This window comes from Triturus cristatus, chromosome 8 (assembly GCF_964204655.1).
Source record: "Triturus cristatus chromosome 8, aTriCri1.1, whole genome shotgun sequence".
Lineage (NCBI taxonomy): Eukaryota > Metazoa > Chordata > Amphibia > Caudata > Salamandridae > Triturus > Triturus cristatus.
The window spans coordinates 49,435,058-49,456,538 of NC_140591.1; the positions used below are offsets into that span (position 1 = coordinate 49,435,058).

A 21,481-nucleotide genomic window follows, 5' to 3' on the forward strand; every position below is an offset into this window, starting at 1 on the left:
GTACTCTTTGTTAAGGTCTAGCTTGGAGAACACTCGCGCACCATTTAGCGCAGCTATCATGTCGCTCAGGTGGGGGCCTGGGTGACGCTCTCTCTCGATGGCGGTGTTGGGCATCCGCATGTCCACACACAACCGGACCTTTCCGGGAGTCCCTTTCTTTGGGACAATTACCACTGGTGACACCCACGGCGTGGGACCCTCTGTGCGTTCGATGATATCAGCCGTTAGCAACTCTTGCAATTCATCTTCCACGGCCTGTTGGAGGTGAAATGGCACTTTCCGAGGGTGCTGGGCAACCGGCTGGACCTGTTCATTGATGTGGAGGCGGATCCGGCCTCTTTCATTTTGCCAAGTCCCATGAATAACTTCGGGAATTTGTGAACGTTGTCGCTGTCATTGCTGACACGGTATAGGATTTCCACCAGCCGTAGTCGTTCGGCCGTCGGCAGACTAAGAAGACAGTCAGCCTCCGGTCCTTCATGACATGAATCACGGCTGGGACAGATGTTGTCTGGTGTCTCAGCATAGTTGAAAACTTCCCGAGACAGGGAAGTGGCTTCCTGGACATCCAGATGTAGACACGGACGTGTGCCGGGCTCAGTCGAGGACGAGGGTTCATTTTGTTGTACTCCGTCACTGGGATGTAGTTTAGTGACGCCCCACTGTCCATTACAAATTTTGTGTTATGTTCACCGACGCTCATGTCCAGTCGGGGATATTTTTGAGCTGATCAGGGTCAGCAATCATGTTCGCATACTCCGAGTATTCTCGTTCGTCTGATGTCGATCTAGAGTCCCGAGAGGGTGATCTCCTCGTCCATCGCGATGTCCGCGACTCCCTGCTGGAGTGCGATGATCTTGATGACGACTTCGGGCGATCATGCACCGCTCGCGCATGGTGCCGGCGAGTGTCGCTCCGCGACGTCGCGGGCGAATTCTTTTCTTTCTCGCGGCGATACTCTCTGCACATGGCTTCAAAGTGATTGCTCCGACCACACTTGCGGCACTGCTGTCCCATAGCCGGGCACACTCCGGAGTGTGGGAAGTCATACCCGCATCTGTAACATTTTCGTGCTGTCGCCTTCTTCGCTTGATCATATCGTCTGTTCTTCCTCCCTGAGTCCAGTCGACGGTGCCCAGAATGGCGCCGGCGCGATGATGGCCGATCGTGTCGCCCGCGCTCCCTGGACCCTCGGCGAGGGCGACCGGTTCACACCTGACATATCTGCTCTCGGCGTTCCGTACGCCCTGCTTCCATGGTCTTGGCCTGTTCCTCGGCCTGGTCATGCACTCTCGTCAGTTCTTCGATTTCGTCTAGGGTGTGACTTTTTAACAATTTTCTTCGGAGGGTCTCAGACTGACAGCCGTCAATGACGCGCAGCCGTATGGCATCATCCGTTGAGAACGCTTCAAAGTTGCAGTGGCGTGCCAACCGTCGTAGTCGAGTTATGTATGTGTGTGTCATCTTTTTCTTGGTGCGCCCGCTGGAACACATACCTCTCGTAGTCTACATTTTTTTTGTGTAGAAATTTCTTACCCAGAGCTTCCCGTACCTTGGCGTACGTCCCTGCATCCGCAGCTGGGATTTCCTTGATCATTTTGCTGATGTCTTTCCCCACGAGGTTGCGAAGCGCTATCAGTTGATCCTCATCACTGAGTACCTTGGAGCCTTTGATGTAGTCTTCAAAATCTTTGATCCATTCTTCCCAGCGAGGGCCCATGCTACCTCCGACCACGAGCGCCAGAGGCTCTGGAGGGCGCAGGTGTGACAGTCCCATGACAATGGGTTTCGCTTCTTGGCGTGCAGGTGATCCCTGGTTTGACATCGCGCCTCACGTGGGCTTGTCTCGGCTCACTTCTGTCCGTTTTTGTCTTTGCCTGGGCTTGTTTGATGTGTTTGCTGCCTTTGCTCGTGCTTGTTCAACTCTTTACTTGTCTTTGCTTGGGCTTGTTGCAAAGTTATCCTGCTTTTACTCGTGCTTGTTTATTTCCGTGCTTGTCTTTGCTCGTGTTTGTTCGACTCTGTTCTTGTCTTTGCTTGGGCTTGTTGCAAGGTTGTCTTGTTTTTACTCGTGCTTGTTTATTTCTGTGTTTTTCTTGTGCTTGTCTTTGCTCATACTTGTTACTTGTCTTTGCTCGTGCTTGTTTAATCCCCCTTAGTGGCTCCTGGGCGCCTGACTTCAAGATGGCCGCATGTCCGATTTAATGAGGGTGTCCTTGGATAGCTGCCTGGTTTCAAGATGGCCGCCGGACCGGCACCACACACATGGCTTCACACGAGGCTCAACCGTTATTCTCCCGCTAACTGTATTGCTCTGAGAGCCTCACTCACCAGCTCCGTGGGGTCTCAGTCGGCGTCAGTCAGGTGAGCTTCGCTGCTGCTGCTTCCCCGGGACACGCGCGTCTTCCACTTTACACTGGGGGGGGGGGCTCTCACACGGCGGGTCACTTTTACGGAAGGGACCAAGCAGGGGCCAGGGTTTCGCTTTCACCCCGCTCTCTCCGCTCCTTCGTGACGTTGAACACGGTCCAGGCTCAGAGTGCAACGCGCGTAGCGTTGCTTCCGACGTCTTCTTCTGCTTCTCGCTCTCAGGCGGGCTACGTCGCACGTTGGGGTTCAGGAGAGCATGCCGCTCATCCCAACCTCGTCGCCAGCTGTCGTGTCGTGCTACCACACCAATAACGACCGACACCGTGTTCTGTTTACCAACTCTTTATTAATCAACCTTCCTCTTCGCTGTCCCTACTCTAACTGCCGTCCCCACTCTCGCTCCTCCTTTTCCTCCCCTACCCGGATACTCCACCCCTCCAATTACTAGACCGTCATGCATACACGACTGTACATCAAGTGGTCTCCTCTAACCCTGCATTAGGATATTCTTGCTTCTATATTTATCTCACTATAATAGCCTGCTCATTGTTTTTGAACTTACTTTGCATGGCCCCTGGTTTGTGGTTCACCAACCACATTTTTGATTCTTTTTGTTTGTTTTGTATTCCCATACTCCTTTATTCATTTTCAATTTATTGAACTAGTAGTCGAAACCTGTTTGGAAAATAAATATATATTCCTGGCTTATACTTGTCCCAGATTCCAACTACCTTCATGTGTCATTACCTATTATGCTTTGTGTTATCATGTTCAACGTTGTCTGACCAGGGCCTTGGTTTAAAATGAAATCAAGTCTATATTTCATGGTTATATATTACATGTTTACAGGTTTTGTAAAACACTTGTCAGATCAAAAATCATTGGCAATTGTGCCATTTTAGACAGTTTCACTTTTTCTTGCCTGCCTAATAGTTTCCTCCCTCATTGGACTGGAAAATCTGGAAGTCCATTAGAGGTGATTACAAGATTATAGCAACCTACAAGGAAGAAGGTTCTGCTGGCCTATGTAGGAAGCTGGCTCTTTATATATAGTATACCAATAAGAGGTATACTGTGCAAAGAGCCCAGGTATTCCCTATTAGTGGACAGGGGCTTGGTCTAGCAATCCCTGTTGCAGGGATTCTGCGGAGTCACAGAACTAATCTTGGGATTGTGGAACCTTAGTTGGCAGGGACTGAGTCATCCTACCACCTGAGTATCCATGAACCAGGGATCGACTAGCTATAGTGTCTAACTTGCCCTCCTACTCACTCACAGAGGAACAAGTGAATAGACACCCTAGAACATAACCTCCCGGCCCTCTCAGGAATCTCAGTTGCAGGACACACCCTCTCGCTCACACTCTCGTACTTGTCCACAATAAGATCGGACAGAGACACGAGGAAAGTTTAAAATGTTTATTTTAACTATCGTGCCCTGGGATGCAGTATACGTGCCACAACAAGTAGAAAAATGCCGAACACAAATACGGTTAGCATAGCAAGTAGTCCGTAAATCATAAAAGTTGCTGTCATTGTATACAACAGCATAGCCTAACCTCCCTCCCTCCCTATAGAAGCAACATGATGATATATCAGAATTTCTCTGAGTGTTTGCAGCAGACCCCGTACCGCAGTCTATAAATGAAAGATCTACATTACAGGTGATGTCACGCTCCCGTCTCTGGAAGGATCCCTCTCCAACTGTATGTTAACCACCCGTGTATACCTATATGACCAAAGTATGTGTTCCCAAACAACAGCCTCTGCGTGCTATGTCTAGGTGCTAAGGCCTGACCAAAGCAGAATAACCAGGGGCATTGTTGTTCAACCTTGTCTGCAGTGTTCAGACTAAGTCCCAGGAAAGAGCAAAAAGCAAAAACAACAGTATGTTCTGTGTGAAAGTTGCAGTGTGGCACAAAGCAAAAATATGTTCGTATAGAAACGTGTGCATAGCACAAGTCAGTCCACCGCGGGCTCATGCTAACATAGGGAAAAATGACAATGGCCACATGGACCACTTGACACCCTCCCTTTGGTCAGGACAGTAGCAGGTAATTGTTGCGGAAATGACTTCTAGATTGTCATCCCTCCTGCTTAACCGCATATGTGTTTCCTCCGCCAGTGCCCACTCCGCTACATCTTTATGCCACTTATCAAGTGTCAGGAAATGTGTAGAGTGTGTGATGGATACTCTACGTCGAGTTAGAACCGTCGCTAGTTGTCCAAATTTGTAAGTCGTCTTCCGTTTCCGGGGTAGTTTGAGCAGACCTAGGACACAACATTGGGGTGGTCAATTCAATATCCAAGTGAGTCACCCGTTCCAGGTCCTCAACTATTGAGTGCCAAAAGGAGTATATTGCACTGCAACCCCAAGTCATGTGTAGGAGGTCTGCTCCACTGGTGTTGCACTGTGGGCATGTGTACGGGCTAGCCAGGTCTATCTTATGAAGATGTATTGGAGTTAAATAAGTTCTCTGTAAAAGGTTGTAGTGTATCAGTTTAAAATGAGTGCCACTAGATACCGTATGTGTTAACTCGCAGACTTGCGTTTTAACCATCGTTGACATAATTACCCAACCGAATGAGTGTTGACTGTATTGGAATTGGGGGTTTGAGGGTATCGGGCCTATGTAAGGAAAACCCCGAAGTAGCATTCATGAAACGCGAATGACAAACATTTGTGGGGGTGAGCATGTGAAAAAGGGGCACTTTCCTACAGCCCAGTTTAGGCTCCAATTGCACAACATCTATGGTCCAGGACGTTAAGGTTTCTTTTTCCTGTGGGGTGACCAGTTCAGTTTGTGTGTCTGTGTGTTATATTTCTATAGCGAGAACCTAGCCAAAAGGCAGTTGAAGGCTGTACAGGGTCAAAAGACAAGCATACATTTAATGCCTATAAGGAGAGCTGGTTGGTTTGTAGACTGTTAATGCATTGTGGTGTAGAGTTCTTTCAAGACTTGCCTCTACAAGTCTTTCCAAATTTGGAGTAGTGTCTGGGCAGCCCTGATGGATTTAGGAATGTTGCTCCCGATCCTGGGTGCAGTTTGATGGTTTCCTGGTTGCAGGTGTGCCAAGAACCATCCGCGATGGTGAGCCTGTCTGCAAGATGAGTGGGGTGCTGATCATGATGGCTTTGTAAATGACGATTTCCTTTGAAGATGCTTTGGGCCAGTAAGGAGAGCTCCTTCAGGATTAGGGTAATATGATGGGGATTTGAAATTACAGTTAGCTTGTATTATATATAAATTTTGACCTTAGCAAAGTAATTAAGAAGGTCTAGAAGGTGGGTTGCATATTAATGGATGAGCTAGTTTTAGAAGTGGTAAATCAAATACTGGATGTATTTACCACCACATCAAAAGTACTAACTTTATTCATATGCCACGAGAGCAATTTTTTAGATCTCTCCAGCTCCGGCACGCCCTGTCGCCCGAATTGGTGGGTCTGGAGTCGCTTCCCGACTTCAGCCCATTGGAGGCGAAAGTATTCACGGGGGATCTACCGGATAAAAAAATCTCCATGATTTATCAATCCCTGGTTATACACAGTTCCCCCACGCTGAGCAAACTTCGGGGGGATTGGGAGGCAGATGTGGGCACCCTGGAGGAGGAGGATTGGAGGGAGGCGCTGGCCGCCCCGCGCGGTGCAGCTATAGCCATGAGGCTCCGGTTGATTCAATTTAAATACCTGCACAGGGTATATTTCACGAGGGCGCGGTTGTGGCGGGCGGGGCTGATTGCATCCCCGGAGTGCCTGAGGTGTGGCAGGGAAGAGGGCACATTCTTCCACACTATATGGCAGTGCGTATCCCTAGATAAATTCTGGAGGGGAGTGTTGGCGTGCCTCTCGGAAGTGCTGGGGTGGGAGCTCCCCCGCTCGCCGCGGCTGGATCTACTTCATGTCATGGAGGATATAGGGGGTGATATATACAAACGCCATCTTATGTTGCTGGGACTCACACTGGCCAAGCGGGATATTGCAAGGGAGTGGAAGGCGGCACGAGCCCCTTCCATGACGAGATGGAAGAACGGCCTGGATTTCTGTATGGGGCTGGAGCAGCCCGTTTTCGAGGCCAGGGGGTGCCCACGCAATCACTATAAGATCTGGAAACGATGGGCAGACTACCGTGGAATTGGGCTGGAACCCCCAGTAGAGAGGGAGATCGTACCATAGGGGCAGCTGTACACGGCCGTTGGGGCCCTGGGGGGGCAGCGCGGGGGCGTGCAAGATGCATGGGGAGAGCGGGATGGACAGAAGGGGGAGAGTAAGACTAGTTGGAGGAAGTGCGATCATTGGGTGTTGGGGGGAGGGGAAGGAGTTGGGAAGGGGGGTTGAGGTTTTTTTTTTTTTATATATACAATTGTCTATTGCCTGTATGTACATGTATGAAGGATATGGCAGACGTCTCTGGGTTACAGGGCTCTGCATGGCGATGGCAAAATTGACACAATAAAAATTTGTTTTAAAAAAAAATAAAAGTACTAACTTTACTGCCACAGGAATACATTTTTTGATCATATTAATGAGCTCACATGGATAGGTTCGAATTTTCCTTTTTCAAATGTTCAAGATAAACTATTTAACGTTTTGGGAAACCTAACAGCCAATACTCAGCATCTACTGTTGTATTAATTTGTTGCATTTGAAAAAAGATTTGTCTCATATTTCAAATAGGAGTGTGCAAAATTCACGTAATTTGCTTTTGGTAGGTACACAAAATCACAGCAAGATATAGAGAAATTATGTGAAATGCAAATCAGCAGTTCAGTTTTTGTTGCGAGGGTGCATTTCAACAAAAGCAAAGCAAGCAACAGCCACTAGCATTCTGTTGTTCAAGTGCGTTTGTGGTATGTTTTTACAGCAAATTGCGCACTTGTGAGTAAACCTTTACCCCGAATGGCGCATAATTATGCAATGGAGCATAAAGGCATAGTTTCAGAAATTTCATGTACCAATCGTAACACGCAAATCACACAGCCATTATTTACATTTTGCCCAGGCCTAATTTCAAAGTCACCAATTGGAATATAGCGCTGAGTGTTTAAATTGTGCGAAGTGTGATCATTTTACTCAAGACTGACTAGTAATACCACCCTTGGGAAAATTAAGAGCTCGACCCTAACCGGGTTGGGGAAGGGGACCCAGAGCAAAATATGTTTATTAAAAACATTAACTTTATCTTTGCTGGAAGAATGATGCCAACCTCAGCCATGTTTTATTCTGGTGATGGAGGATACCAGAAAAGGTCACTGGTGTTGATGGTTCTCGCCTGGCTTCCAATCCTGTAACATACTCTTCTCTGGATGCGTTGAGGTCATGTCAAAATGAAGAACGGATAACATTTGATCTAACATTTGATGCCATATTTACAACAATATTAGGCATTTTCTGGCTTACTAAAGATAATACTCCTATAGATTGGCAAAACAGTATTATTACTTTGAATTCCATTTCACAGATGCTTTTAGTGAGAAATAAGCCGCACAATGATCTCCCACTAGACCCTATGGCTGTCAAATCAATTTAAAATGCAGAGCTCCGATTCCACTGCTAAAAACTAAATCCATTAACAGGACCAGAAAAAGAAGTACGAAATGACCATAGTGATCCCACTCTTAAAGGTTTCACACAAATGTCCCACTTTCCTGCCGGAGCTCCATTCTTTGTGAAGAACAAAGCGGGCACTCCGACCATGCAGAGACTACTGTGAACTAAATAAAATAACTGTTGAAAACCAGTATTTCCTAACACTCATTCAAGAATTACATTATACTCTTAGTAGACTCTATTTATATATTAAGTTAGATATAACTCATTATTTAACTTCAAAAAGAAAGTCTGTGACCCACCCACAAATGTTGTGCTGTTCCTGCTCTTCAAAGTCTGGACCAGGCCTCAGAATCCTACTGATGTGACCAAGAAGAAGATACTTGTTTTAAATATATTGTATTGTATTGTGGTTCTGCGTGTACTCACTTCCTTGGTACCTCGCTGATCCTGCGCAGCTGTGCTAGCGCTGCTGCAGCCGTCCTCAGCCTCAAACTTTTCCCGCCGCCATCTCGGCGAGGACGGAGGCCACGCCCCTTTGTGAGGCCACGCCCCCCGACGTCACCTTTAAACCGCTGACTTTCAACCCCACCAGCCCTAGACAGATCGTGCTCTTGAGGCGGAAGCCGAGAGCGTTTTTACTGTGTTTTTTAGATACTTGTTTTAAATATATTGTATTGTATTGTGGTTCTGCGTGTACTCACTTCCTTGGTACCTCGCTGATCCTGCGCAGCTGTGCTAGCGCTGCTGCAGCCGTCCTCAGCCTCAAACTTTTCCCGCCGCCATCTCGGCGAGGACGGAGGCCACGCCCCTTTGTGAGGCCACGCCCCCCAACGTCACCTTTAAACCGCTGACTTTCAACCCCACCAGCCCTAGACAGATCGTGCTCTTGAGGCGGAAGCCGAGAGCGTTTTTACTGTGTTTTTTAGATACTTGTTTTAAATATATTGTATTGTATTGTGGTTCTGCGTGTACTCACTTCCTTGGTACCTCGCTGATCCTGCGCAGCTGTGCTAGCGCTGCTGCAGCCGTCCTCAGCCTCAAACTTTTCCCGCCGCTATCTCGGCGAGGACGGAGGCCACGCCCCTTTGTGAGGCCACGCCCCCCGACGTCACTTTCTTACGCTCTATAAATAATGTGCATATCTCGGCCGCGCAGCGGACGAGCGCAGCGGGCGCGCCGCCAGCGCGCCGAAGGCGCGCTAAAGGCAAGCCCGTCTGCGCCCGTCCGCGCCAGATCGGGCCATGGGGCATGCAACGCTGACTATCACCTCTCGTACTCCTCTCAATCTCTTAAAGACCTGCAACATCTTGCGTCCTCTCCTTCTCCTACGGCTATTCGCCGTATATGTACTGCTGGCCTCCTGCATCCCGAGCAACACCACCTAAGAGGTAACACACCATCAGTTACGCCGACCAGGAATGTCACGACCATCAGGGTGTTATACTTAAACACTCGCTCCTTGGTCAAGCACTCTGTGGATATCTTTATTTTGTTAGCTAACACCAATCCAGACATGCTCCTGCTCACAGAAACCTGGCTAACATCTGAGTCCCTTCCAGATATCTTGGCTGCCCTCCCCCCCGATTATTACATCCTTCATGCCGACCGTCATGGTGATCGGCCCGGGGGTGGGGTGGCAGCCATCATATCCAAGCGCCTTAACTCCGTTTCTTCTTATTCCCTCCCTCTCCCTAAGGTGGATAACCTACTTATCAGTGTGCAAACTGATACCGGCACTCTCACCCTTCTGCTTCTATACCGGCCTCCCAATCCCATGCCATCCTTTCCCACCATCCTGGGTGAACAGTTGTCTAACCTTCTAACGCTGCACTCTAGTTTCGCCCTTTTTGGCGATTTAAACTACTGGTTCAACGACACTAACGCTGGTCCCCATGCCACTGAGCTTTTCGAGACTCTTAATAGTCTGAACCTCACGCAACAGATCACTTATCCTACCCACAATAAGGGTCATATCTTGGACCAGATTTGGATTTGTAATCTGGGATCATCTCCACCTGACGTCTCCCCCTGTGTCTGGTCTGATCATTATCTAGTTGATACTATCATTACTGTCACCGGTCAGATTCCCCCTCCTCTGATGGCTGGCGGTTTCTCACGGAAATGGAGTACTTATGACTCTCAAGGCTTTCTTACGGCCCTTGCCGATACCCGTCCAGCCTTCCTCCCCTCAAATGATATAGACAGCATCGAACATGATCTTGGCTCTTGGCTAGAATCGGCCAGCAACCTCTTCGCCCCCCTGGTCAAATTTCCTAGTACTAGGCACCGCAGCTCCCATAGATGGTTCTCTGGTGATCTCAAGCTCCTGAAATTAAAAACACGTCAATCAGAACGCACCTGGAGACGCGACTACTCCGACTTAGCTCGACAGTCCTATCTAGCTGCGCGTAAAGAATATAAAACTGCCATCAGCCTAGCCAAAATGGATCATTTTTCCCACAGGATCTCGTCGGCAGCTGATAAATCTAAGGAGGTGTTCAGAGTTATGGATGAACTCACCACTGATGACAGAACCCTCCCAGCCCAGACCCCTACTCAAGAGGCCTGTGACACCCTCAATTCTTTCTTTTTAGATAAAATTTCGAAAATCAAAAAATCCATCCCATCCTCTCCCCAGTCCCCTCCACCGGTTCTCTGTACCAACTATTCCTCGATTTTCTCTCTTTTCCCAGTCCTGGATTCCACTTCACTAGCGGAACTGGCAATCCGGGTGAAATCTGGTTCCCCGAATGATTGCTGCCCGCCATCTGTCCTACGAAGCATATGCCTGTACCTGCCTGACTGCATTCTACCTTTACTTAACGGGGCACTTAACAGCGGCATCGTTCCGACCTCTTTCAAGGAGGCCATTCTAGTGCCTCTTCTTAAAAAACCTGGCGCCGATCCCGCGGAGCCCTCGAACTACCGCCCCATCTCCCTCCTTCCGTACTTTTCTAAATTGATGGAGGCCCATGTCACCCGGTGTTTATCAAACTTTATTGAATCATCCAACCGCCTCGAGCCCAACCAAGCTGGTTTCAGACCTGCCCATTCTACTGAGCATGTTATTCTGGCAGTCCTGGATACACTCAGGAACAAAGCGGACGCTGGGCTTCCCCAAGCCCTTGTCCTCCTGGATCTATCAGCCGCGTTTGACACGGTGGACCATAACATCCTCCTCCACCGTGTCGGGCAGGCAGGCATCCAGGGTACCGCCCTCAGTTGGGTTAAGTCCTTCCTTACTGGAAGAACACAGGCGGTCCGCCTGGGGCCCTTTACTGCTACCAAAACCCCCACGTCCTGTGGAGTCCCTCAGGGCTCCTCTTTATCGCCGCTATTATTTAACCTATATCTCCAGCCCCTGATTCAATCTCTTCAAAAATGGGACATTGTCGTCTATAACTATGCCGACGACTTACAGATCATTCTTCCGCTTAATTCACCTCATGCCATCAAAACTTTTCATGCAGTCATGATTCACATTCAAGGTTGGATGAACCAGAATCAATTGAAACTTAACCCCGGGAAAACTGAGCTTCTCCTCCCGGGACTCAGCCACACTCACTGGGGCCCGCAGTTTTGGCCCCCGGAGCTAGGCTCCCCCCCAATCCCGGTGAAAGCTGTAAAGAGTCTGGGAGTGATCATTGACTCTGAACTTTCTCTCAGAGCACAGGTGGGCTCGGTAATATCTTCCTGCATGTACCAACTGCGGAAGATCCGTAAAGTCCGCCACCTTCTTCCCTCTCTTGCACTCACCCAAGTTGTCATCTCACTGGTGCTCTCCCGTTTGGACTTCTCTAACTCCATCTATCATGGCCTTCCCTCATCTCTGACACATCGTCTCCAAGTTGTCCAGAACCAAGCGGCCCGTTTAATTTCTAACACCCCTAGATGGCAGTCAGCCAAACCTCTACTCCACAGTCTTCACTGGCTCCCGATCGACCAAAGGGCAGCTTTCAAGGTGGCTTGCCTCACATTCAAAACCCTTCATTGCCCTGGCCCCGCGTTTGTAAAATCTCTTGTTCGTTCCTACCATCCTCAGCGTGATCTCCGATCTGCCCACAGCCATCTGCTAGCCACCCCCAAAATCAGAACCAAGAAATTCGGTGGTCGCCAGTTTTCCCATCTTGCCCCTGGACTTTGGAATCCCCTCCCACTCTCCATTAAATCCTCCTCCTCTCTTATGAACTTCAGGAAACTTCTTAAGACTTATCTTTTCCCTCTTCTCAGTTAGAATCCCGTTTTCTCTTGCCTCCCCCTCATTCACTCTGTCTGTCAGCGCCAGGAAGCTTCGGCGATAGTGCGCTTTACAAATCTCACCTAAGATAAGATAAGATAAGAAGAAGAAGAAATTACACTGCGTTCTGACTCGAAAGATCCAGAGAAAGGCTTGGCATACTGAAGCCTTCGTGGATATAGTCTTGAGAAATGAGGTGTTTTAGACCCACAAAGACCTTGCCTGCATAGCTAGAGGGCCATAGATCTGCCAGACGAACCACAGACTGCATGTATGCTTGCAGTTCTGCAGTCTCCTTTTTTTGTCCAATTGATCTTCCACCCTGTGAGATGGACACTGATGACAGCTACAGATAATAGGGAAAAATTCAGAGAGGCCAAAGTCTACAGGCTGCACTGATCCTGTTGGATCTCCCCGTGGATTTCACTACCATGGACCACAAAGTGCTCCTGGAGCACTTTCTCAATTGAACATTGAAAGTGAAAGGGGCTAGATTGTGCAGTACCTTTCACAGAGAGCTATTACTGGTGCTCAGTTGAGTGTCTTTGATTGAAGGTCTGAAATTGCACTTCCTCATTCTTAAAACTAACCCATTGTTGGGGAAACACCTAACCGTGGTATTCTCTAATTCCATTTCTGTAGAAAACTGGGCTTTTGTTGCAGTTGTCCTCCACACACTCTTTGTGCGCCCTTTTTAGCTACTAGATGCTGGTTTTCGACTCTTGACTGTGCACTGGGGTCTGCTAACCAGACCTCAGTGCCATTGCTCCTTCCTTAAAACAAAGTGGTGTCTGATTGCTTCACAATTGACTTGTCCCCGGCAACCCTATCTCCCACAAAAAGGAAGTGTTTAGGAAGGACTTATCAGCAACCCTTTTCTCAAGGCAGCCCCTCTCCATCCATTCTTACTTTGTTGCTGAGACTGCACCGTCCAGTAACTGGAATGCAGGCAATATACTTTCACTCTGTGAGAGAGTTGCATCCACTCTCCATCATGTGCCGCACAGTATGTAGAAACTAGGGAGCATCCAAAATAGATCCTACTGGGCACAGCAGTCATACTTACATTATGCACACACAATCAGCACATACATGACATGTCTGTTCAAGGATTGAGTGGTCCCATCACTGCTGAAATTTACATGACTCAGCCACTGAGTGAGACAAAAGAGGCACTGTTCAGAACTATGAATGCTCAGAAGTCTGTATGCTGCGACTACTGTTGTCTGTCATCAACCCAAGACATGGGCAGTGGTCTAATTTTGCTACAGAGGGTCTGGTTGGTCACAGAGTAGGTTCCAGACCTTGGTTTTACCATGCAGGACCTAAGCATTGGCATACCCGCTAAAGTGGCCTGACCTCAAGTCAGGATACCAGGTTTACATGCAGTCGGCACGCGGGGGTAAAGGTGCACACCTATATATAATGCCGTGGACATTCCAGTCCCAAAAGGTATACATAATGTGCCTACAAATCAGGTGCATTAGAATTATTGTAAGTATAATAAACAGCTCAACAACAACTATACAAATTAAGGCAAATGACAAATGTGCCCAATCACATTTAATCGCACAATTCTAACTTACCAGTTTCACCTAAATTGGCTCTAATTGAACCTCAAATGGGATGGCTCGGTAGGTATCATGCACCTTATACTGCCTTCAGTTTCGAAGTCAGAACTCCATAATTCAGCACTCCATCCAGCAACCTGTCTGTGTGTCTAAATCTGACCTGTGCCTTCTCTAGGCTTATAGTACAGTTGAGTGAAGAGGGTTCAGCTGGTGCTCAGTTCCTGCATATTTAAGTAAGATACTGAAAAAATTTGATATCCAAAATTTCTTCTCCAGAAGAGAGTATGTGGAAACCTACTTTCTTTCTTCTTGCAGGATAGAACACACAATTTCATCTGCTTATACCAATCTCTTCGTCCACTGCGTACACAAACAGTTAGTGCAACAGAGAATAGCAATTTTCCTTGTTGGTGTTGTGACTTAAAGAAGAAACATGGCAATCCAAGTACACATTTATTAGCTGCAAGAATAAATGAAATGTTGGGTTGGTTTCTGCTTTCCAGTACTTTGACGTGCAGCTTTCGCACACAGCATCTGAATGGAAATGCAAAGTTATGTTTGCATGTACTACATGCAATCAGACCTGTATTGCATGTTAGACAAAAACACTCATGAAAGCCCTGCCAAACACATCATAAGATTAATAAAACCACCCCTTGGGTGTTTTCTAGCACATTGTTGAATGCAGGTTATTGATTTACAACAATATTGAGAATATTGACTGCCACTGTACCATCAAGGTAAGTATGGATTTAATGTCTCGGAGGAAGTGGCTGCATTCTGTTGTCAATGGATGTGGAATTTTAATAATTCCACACCTGTCATGCATACCTTTACGGAATAGTGTTTTTTGATAATCTGTACACAATACTGTTGCTGAGCAATAGTTTGTCACTGGATGTTCTGACATTCACTGTAGGGCAAGCATGAACTTTGAGGTGCCTCTCCGGGCAATGGTCCCAAAGACCCTTGGCCACAGAGATGTGCTCCTGGCTATACTCTCGATAGTAAGCATCCCTTTGAGATCTGCCAAACTAGATGGGAAGAACCTCTCCCTCTTGAGACCAGAGCCAACTCATCATGTTTCCTTCAAGGTTGTCACTCCCTACGTACTCTACTGGTATCTGGCTCCGGGATCAGATGTAGCTAAGAGACAAAGATGGCCCTTCCTTTCCATTCCTTGATGTTTTCCAACTACTAGTGCACACCATTGTAGTACACATACTCAAGAGGAAACTGACCGCATAGATGAAGCCCTGCCTCAATGAGAATTCCCTAGTTACTGTGTTGCTGTTAAGTGTAGTGGGTCAAGGCATATTGCCTGCATCTGTGTCCCTCATCATAAGAAGCATCTGATTGAGTTTTAGGCAAAGGTTCCATCTTCAAATGGTGCAGTTTTCCTGTGTTGTTTTAGTACATATATCTTGGTGTTTACAATAAAGCTCAAACACAGTCTGGATGGTTTCCAGGAAGCCCTGGCCATGAAGCAAATTCAGTGTACAGTACGGATTTCCCCAAAGCATGGGGGAGGGGGGTCTGGGCCATGAGGAGCACTTGTTGAGGTAAATAACTATTTGGAAACTGTAGGTGTGGATGTGGCCCAACGTGGCAAATACCATTGTGCAGGAAAGAGACTGAATGTAAGGCAACAAAGCTGCCATATATGGCCACCTTATTGGAAATATAGCAACTACTGGTCAACCTGTCAGATATGGATCAATACATAGGTGTTGTTGTCCTCTTTAAGATTCACAAGCCTCATCCAGTCCCTTGTTACATGGATGTCTGAGTCCGTGTTCTGTTGTCGAAAGACCCACTCATTTATACCCTTCAGGTTTATCATTGTCTTCTACTTGACTGTCATGAAACTTGATTTTTATGTACCCTGGCTCTTTTCAATTGGTGGTGGCACTCACAAGACGTACTGTCTCCAAGTGACCCAGAGGCAGGACCACCAGAGACTATAAAGTAGGATGTAGGATTAGAGAGCAAACACAGTTTTAATTCAGCTGTGAGGATCTCTAGAAAAGTAAGGGCTGGAGAGATTATGCACATGGAATCCAAGTGATTGACAGACCCAATGGACACTTCCCTAAGACCTGGGGTCCAAAAGAAAATACTCTCCTTCTAAGACTGTAAACAGGAAGCTGTCATGCTGATGGATTGGCTGCCAATATGCTTTACCAGTAGAACTTTGCCAGTGAAAAACATTGGTGTTCGCCCAGCTCTACAGAGGGCTGGACTATGATTCAGTGTCCCTTTGGCAGATCAGACCAATTGGTCAAGGATTTGCAGCGCTTAAGTCAGCTGAGGGTCGATGTCAGAAACCTAGCAATTCCCTCACTTCTGATTGAGGAGGAGAACTTCTAGTTTGGCTGGGAGAGGACACTACTACTTTATGGCAGTGCTTCCACCTGGCCAAATTCTAGATGATCCCACAGTCTCTTCTGGGATCAGGGATTGTACTGTATGATCATAGTCATAACCTGGGGATGCACCTCTGCATACGTTTGAACTAAATTCAACCACCTGCTTCTTGTTCAGTTCTGGAAAGATGCTTGTCTGTTCAAAGAGCTACGCTGCTCGCTCTTCAACTTGTCGCAGCAGAAGGATTCTTCCATAGTCAAGGGACTGGTCCCACTCCTTAAAGGTGTACTGTAGCAGTAGGGCCTTATCCCTTATAAAACATCTCTCTGGGCTGGTGCAGGCACTGTATACTTTAGGCGAGTACAAGTTACTGATTCAAACAGGTCCTAATTTATTCTCCTTTGCTTGCACTGCTGGGAAGCAAGGGCCACAGAGTCTAACTAGTTATACATTTCAAACAATCTGCTCTCAAACATTTGTAGGGGAGCAACTAGTATTTGCGGATCAAAGTATTTGTGGAATTCTATTCACTGATATCAGCCAAGCACTTCATTGTTTAAGAACTGTGAATAGGACTCTGGATTGCAGGACAAGGTGGAAATTGGTTTGGAAGGGAGCAGCTGTGCACACTGCGGTCCCCCGGACAGCCCTGCAGTGCCAGAGAGGAGACCTAGAAACCAAATGTATGCAGGCTATTATGTCCTGAGTAGAACAATAGCCTGGAGCTAATGACCATCTTGTCAGGTACACCGTTTCCTTTGTGGACACCATTCATCCAGGACAATAGCTGTTGAGCTCCTCGCCCTCAGAGGCTTGTTTTTCTTCTGAACATCACAAAAAGTATGGCGTACTTCTTGTGGACTCCTAGATTATTCGATCCACTGGATGAAAACCATAGAGTAGGCCACAAATGGGCAGGTTAGCACCACTTCTAAAGACAATGTGAGTATTTTAGACACAATTATATTATACAGCTAAACTCAGTCTTTTGTCTATTTTTACTTTATGATCATGTACAGTGTTTGATTTTTGGTTTTCTTTTCACTCTCTAGTGTCTGAATCTGAGACCTCAGAGAAAAAGTCTCAGATATGCTCATTAACAAAATACAAAAGAGTCTACAAGTCTGAGCGATGCTTCACATACAATGAGTGTGAGAAGAGTTTTAACAAAAAAGCACTTCTTGTTGAGCATGAAACCGCTCATTCAGAGTCAAGACCTTACAACATCAGTGAGCGTGAAAAGGGCTTTTCTGAAATGTCAAATCTACCACGGCACCAAATGTTACATACAGGAGTGAGGCCTTTTCACTGTATTGTGTGTGAGAAAAGATTTACTCGGAAGCAACATCTTTTAAATCACAGAAGAACCCACACAGGGATGAGGCCGTATCACTGCACAGAGTGTGATAAAAGATTTATTCATAAGCAAAATCTTTTAGACCATCAAAGGACACACACAGGAGAGAGGCCCTACCAATGCACTGAGTGCAAGAAGAACTTTGCTAAAAGATCAGCTCTTCTGATTCATCACAAAATCCACACGGGAGTAAAGGCCTGTCACTGTGCCGAGTGTGGAAAAAGTTTTGCTAACAACTCAAATCTTAAATCGCATCAAAAAATCCACACTGGAGAGAGGCCTCATAAGTGCACTGAATGTCAGAAATGCTTTCGTCTCAAGCGGTCTCTCACAGACCACCAAAGAACACACACAGGAGAGAGGCCCTTTCACTGCACAGAGTGTCAGAAATGCTTTACTGATAAGTCAAATCTTCGAATACATCAAAGAATCCACACAGGTTTGAAGCCCCATCAATGCACCATGTGCGAGAAGAGATTTACTCAAAAGGTAAACCTTATTCAGCACCTAATAACACACAGGAACGAGGCCAAATTACTGCACTCCGAGTGAAACCAGCTCTTCTAGTGCACAAAGGAATCCACACTGGATATATCTAGTGCTTTGCATTATACGTGAGAAAAGATTTACCCAAAAATCAGCATCTGGCACAGAGAAGAGTGACCAAACAGGAGTGAGTCCTTTCACTGCGCTACATATGAGATGAGATTAATGTGCAAGCCATGCTTGCTCCAGAGAATGCACAGACATGATGAATAAAAACAATCTGTAGTGTGAAATTCTATAGACCAAAAAAGCAGTGAGTAATGTGTACAAAAATATATTTGATCCAATTTAATGTCTGTCAGATTTAAAAATGCTTTAGCTCAGAATGTGTTGAAGCATGTAAAGAGATTTTGTCTTTCATGTAATGACCTATAAAGTTCAAAAAAATAAATATGTTGCCATAAATATTTCAATGTTGCGGATTTCTGTTCATTTTGGTTTTTTTTGCAAAATATTTTATTGGGTTTTACAATATAAACATTAGCATGTGACAACCGTTTGCTGGACAGCAAATGCTGTCTAGTTTTGTCAGGGTGGACATCAAGCAACTGCAGTGCCGGGCACATAACGGTACATAGATGTGAGGTGTCCTTATTCATTGACTTTCAACAGCTATATGGTGTCACAATGATGTTAGCTGGGGATAAACATGGAGGTTGAGGTAAGGGGGGTAGGCGGACTGATTCGATGATGATAGCAGAGTATGAAGAACAAAGCAAAAATGACTGGGTAAGTGGTTACAAATCCATTGCACAGCTTTGTACTTACCAGATTTAGACTTATTATTTATTATTACTTATGGGCTTGTAACGCGCCGGCATCACACCCGAAGGTGTATCTCCGCGCGGTGCTGTGAAGAAACAGGTAGGGCAGCGCTCCGACTAGAACAGGGTAGTCTTAAGGTGTTTCCTGAAGGCTAGATGGCTAGGGCAATCTCTGAGGGAAAGAGGAAGACTGTTCCACAGACGTGGGCCCATGATGGAGAGGGAGCGACCTCCCTGTCTGGTCTTGTTATGTCTAGGAACCTGAAGTAATAGCTGATTGCTAGACCTAAGAGTGCGGGAAGGGCGGTGGTATAAAAATTTCTCGGCCAGGTAATGTGGACCGAGGTTGTGAAGACTCTTGTGCACCACACAGCAAATCTTGAATTCCACCCGTTTCCGGATGGGAAGCCAATGGAGGGCCTTGAGGAGGGGCAAGGATGGGGTTCTAGGGGGGGCATTGGTCACCAGGCGGGCCGCAGTGTTTTGAACCACCTGGAGTTTATTAAGCACTCCTTCGTTGGCTGCTAAGAATAGGCCATTGCAATAGTCCAGGCGGCTCAAAACGAGGGCCTGGACCAAGGTCTTTCTTGTATGGTCTGGCAGAAGGGGGAACACCTTCCGAAGGAGGCTAATAATGTGGAAGCAGGAACCCGCCGTGGTGCTGGCATGATGGGCAAGGGTGAGATCATGATCTAGACGGACCCCCAGATTTTTCACCACCTGTTTAGGGGATGGGGCCTGACCCAGACTGGAGGGCCACCAGTCAGGGGTCCACAGGGTTTTTGCCCCTCCGAATAGCATGACCTCAGACTTTCCCACATTACACTGGAGAAAGTTCTGGGCCATCCAGCTGGCGATCGCAGTCATGCCGTTGGAGAAGGCTTGTCTTATCTCCGAGGTAAAGTCTTTAAAAGTGAACAGCAGCTGCGTATCGTCAGCGTAGGAGATAGGCATAAACCCGAAAGACCTCACAATGTTAGCCAAAGAGGAGACATATACGTTAAACAACGTAGGGCTGAGACAGGAGCCCTGCGGGACTCCTCTGGTGATGCTGGCCGAGGGGGAGCTGAAGGAACCCATATTCACCTTCTGGGTACGTTCAGAGAGAAAGCTGGTGAACCACGCCAAGGCGGCTCTATCAATACCAATCTCCTTTAATCTGGTAAGGAGAATTGCGTGGGATATGGTGTCGAAAGCTGCGGACAAGTCCAGCAGCACCAACACCACTGACATCCCTCTGTCCAGGGACAAGCGTATAGCATCCGTGACGGAGAGGAGAGCCGTCTCGGTGCTATACCTGGGCCTGAACCCCGACTGAGAGTGGTCCAGACAGCCGGCCTGCTCAATAAAGCTGGAAAGATGGTGATTCACATGCTTCTCCATCAATTTGCTGATGAACGGCAAGAGGGAGATAGGCCTCAGATTAGTCATATCAGACCAGGGGATGGAGGTGTTTTTCCTGATAGGCTTGACCATGGCCTCCTTCCACTCCCGGGGGACCAGTCCCTCAGAGAGGGAGCGATTGATCACCGTCTGAATGGAAGGACTGAGGACACTCCCAATGAGGTGCATGACACGGGCAGGAACAGGGTCCACTGGGCTGCCTGATTTAATAGTCCCGATCAGGGAGTTGACTTGGTCCAAGCTAATCTCGGGAATAGAGGACAGCGCAGTGGAAACAGCACCGACTGTTCCGGGCTGGGGGCTAAAAGAGGGGACCGTCTCCTCAATAGGTGGGCTTATTTGGGAGATGTTACGATAAATGGAATCGATTTTATTGGCAAAAAACCCAGCGGTATCCTCACACAGTTTTTGGGTCAGCATTTCAGGACTGTCACAGGCGACGGGCTTGGTAAATGTACAGAGAACCTGGTACAGTAGTTTAGGGTCGTTGCCAGCCTCGGACAGTTGGAAGACAATGTGGGATTTACGGGCAGCTCTGATGTTTTTATGATAGAGTCTCATGGCTGAGCCATAGCGATCTTTATCGGTCATACTGCGTGAGATTCTCCAGGCTTTCTCCAACTTCCTGCAGGCCTTTTTCTCCGCACGCAGTAGGTCCGAGTACCATGGTTCCTGCCTGCGGTCAGAGCGCCGATTACAGCGTCTTAAAGGGGCAATTAAATTGACCGCCGTGATCAAGGCATCATTGTATTTAGACAGAGCCGAACTGGTGGAGTCAGAGGGGAGAAAATCGGGAGGTACGAAAGTAGATTTAAAAGTGTCAGCAGACACCTTATACCACTGCCTGCGCCATAACGGAAGGGGAGCAGGTTGGGAACGTTCTGTGAAGAGGGCGGGGAGGGAAAAATTAATTACAAAGTGATCAGTCCATTCCACCTGCGTAGAAGGATAACACGACAGGAGGTGCGAGTTGGACAGGATTAAGTCGAGGGTGTGACCGGCCCGATGGGTCGGACCCTGGTTGCACTGCTTAAGACCAAGGGTAGATAGATCAGCCAGCAAGTTGCGCGCATCTGCATTGTCAGCCAATTCACTGTGGACATTGAAGTCTCCAAGGAGTACAAAATTAGTCCCTATGCTGATATGAGGAGCTAATGTCTCCAGAAGGAGAGTAGAAGCCTCCCCACAAGGGCCAGGGGGACGGTACACCAGTGCTCCCTTCCAGCAAGCTTGTGGCAAGGACCCAATTCTGAAAACAAGGATTTCAATGTCCCTAGTACAGCATTGGTCGAGAAAGGTGACAGTGAGAGTGT

At 47.4% G+C, this 21,481-nt stretch overlaps 1 protein-coding gene across 2 annotated transcripts in view; it reads left to right on the plus strand.

Moving 5' to 3' along the window:
* The window catches only part of LOC146800034 (uncharacterized), a 153,937-nt gene that overhangs the window by 100,816 nt on the left and 31,640 nt on the right, over positions 1-21,481 (plus strand). Inside the window, exon 9 of one of the 2 annotated variants that reach the window (XM_085620935.1) lies at positions 17,150-18,407. The exons of the other annotated variant lie outside the window; for it this stretch is intronic. Within the exon in view, the coding sequence (XP_085477061.1) occupies positions 17,150-18,006 (857 nt within the window). The 3' untranslated portion in view covers positions 18,007-18,407. Of the gene's footprint in view, positions 1-17,149; positions 18,408-21,481 lie in introns of those variants that run through there. 2 annotated transcript variants of the gene reach the window in all.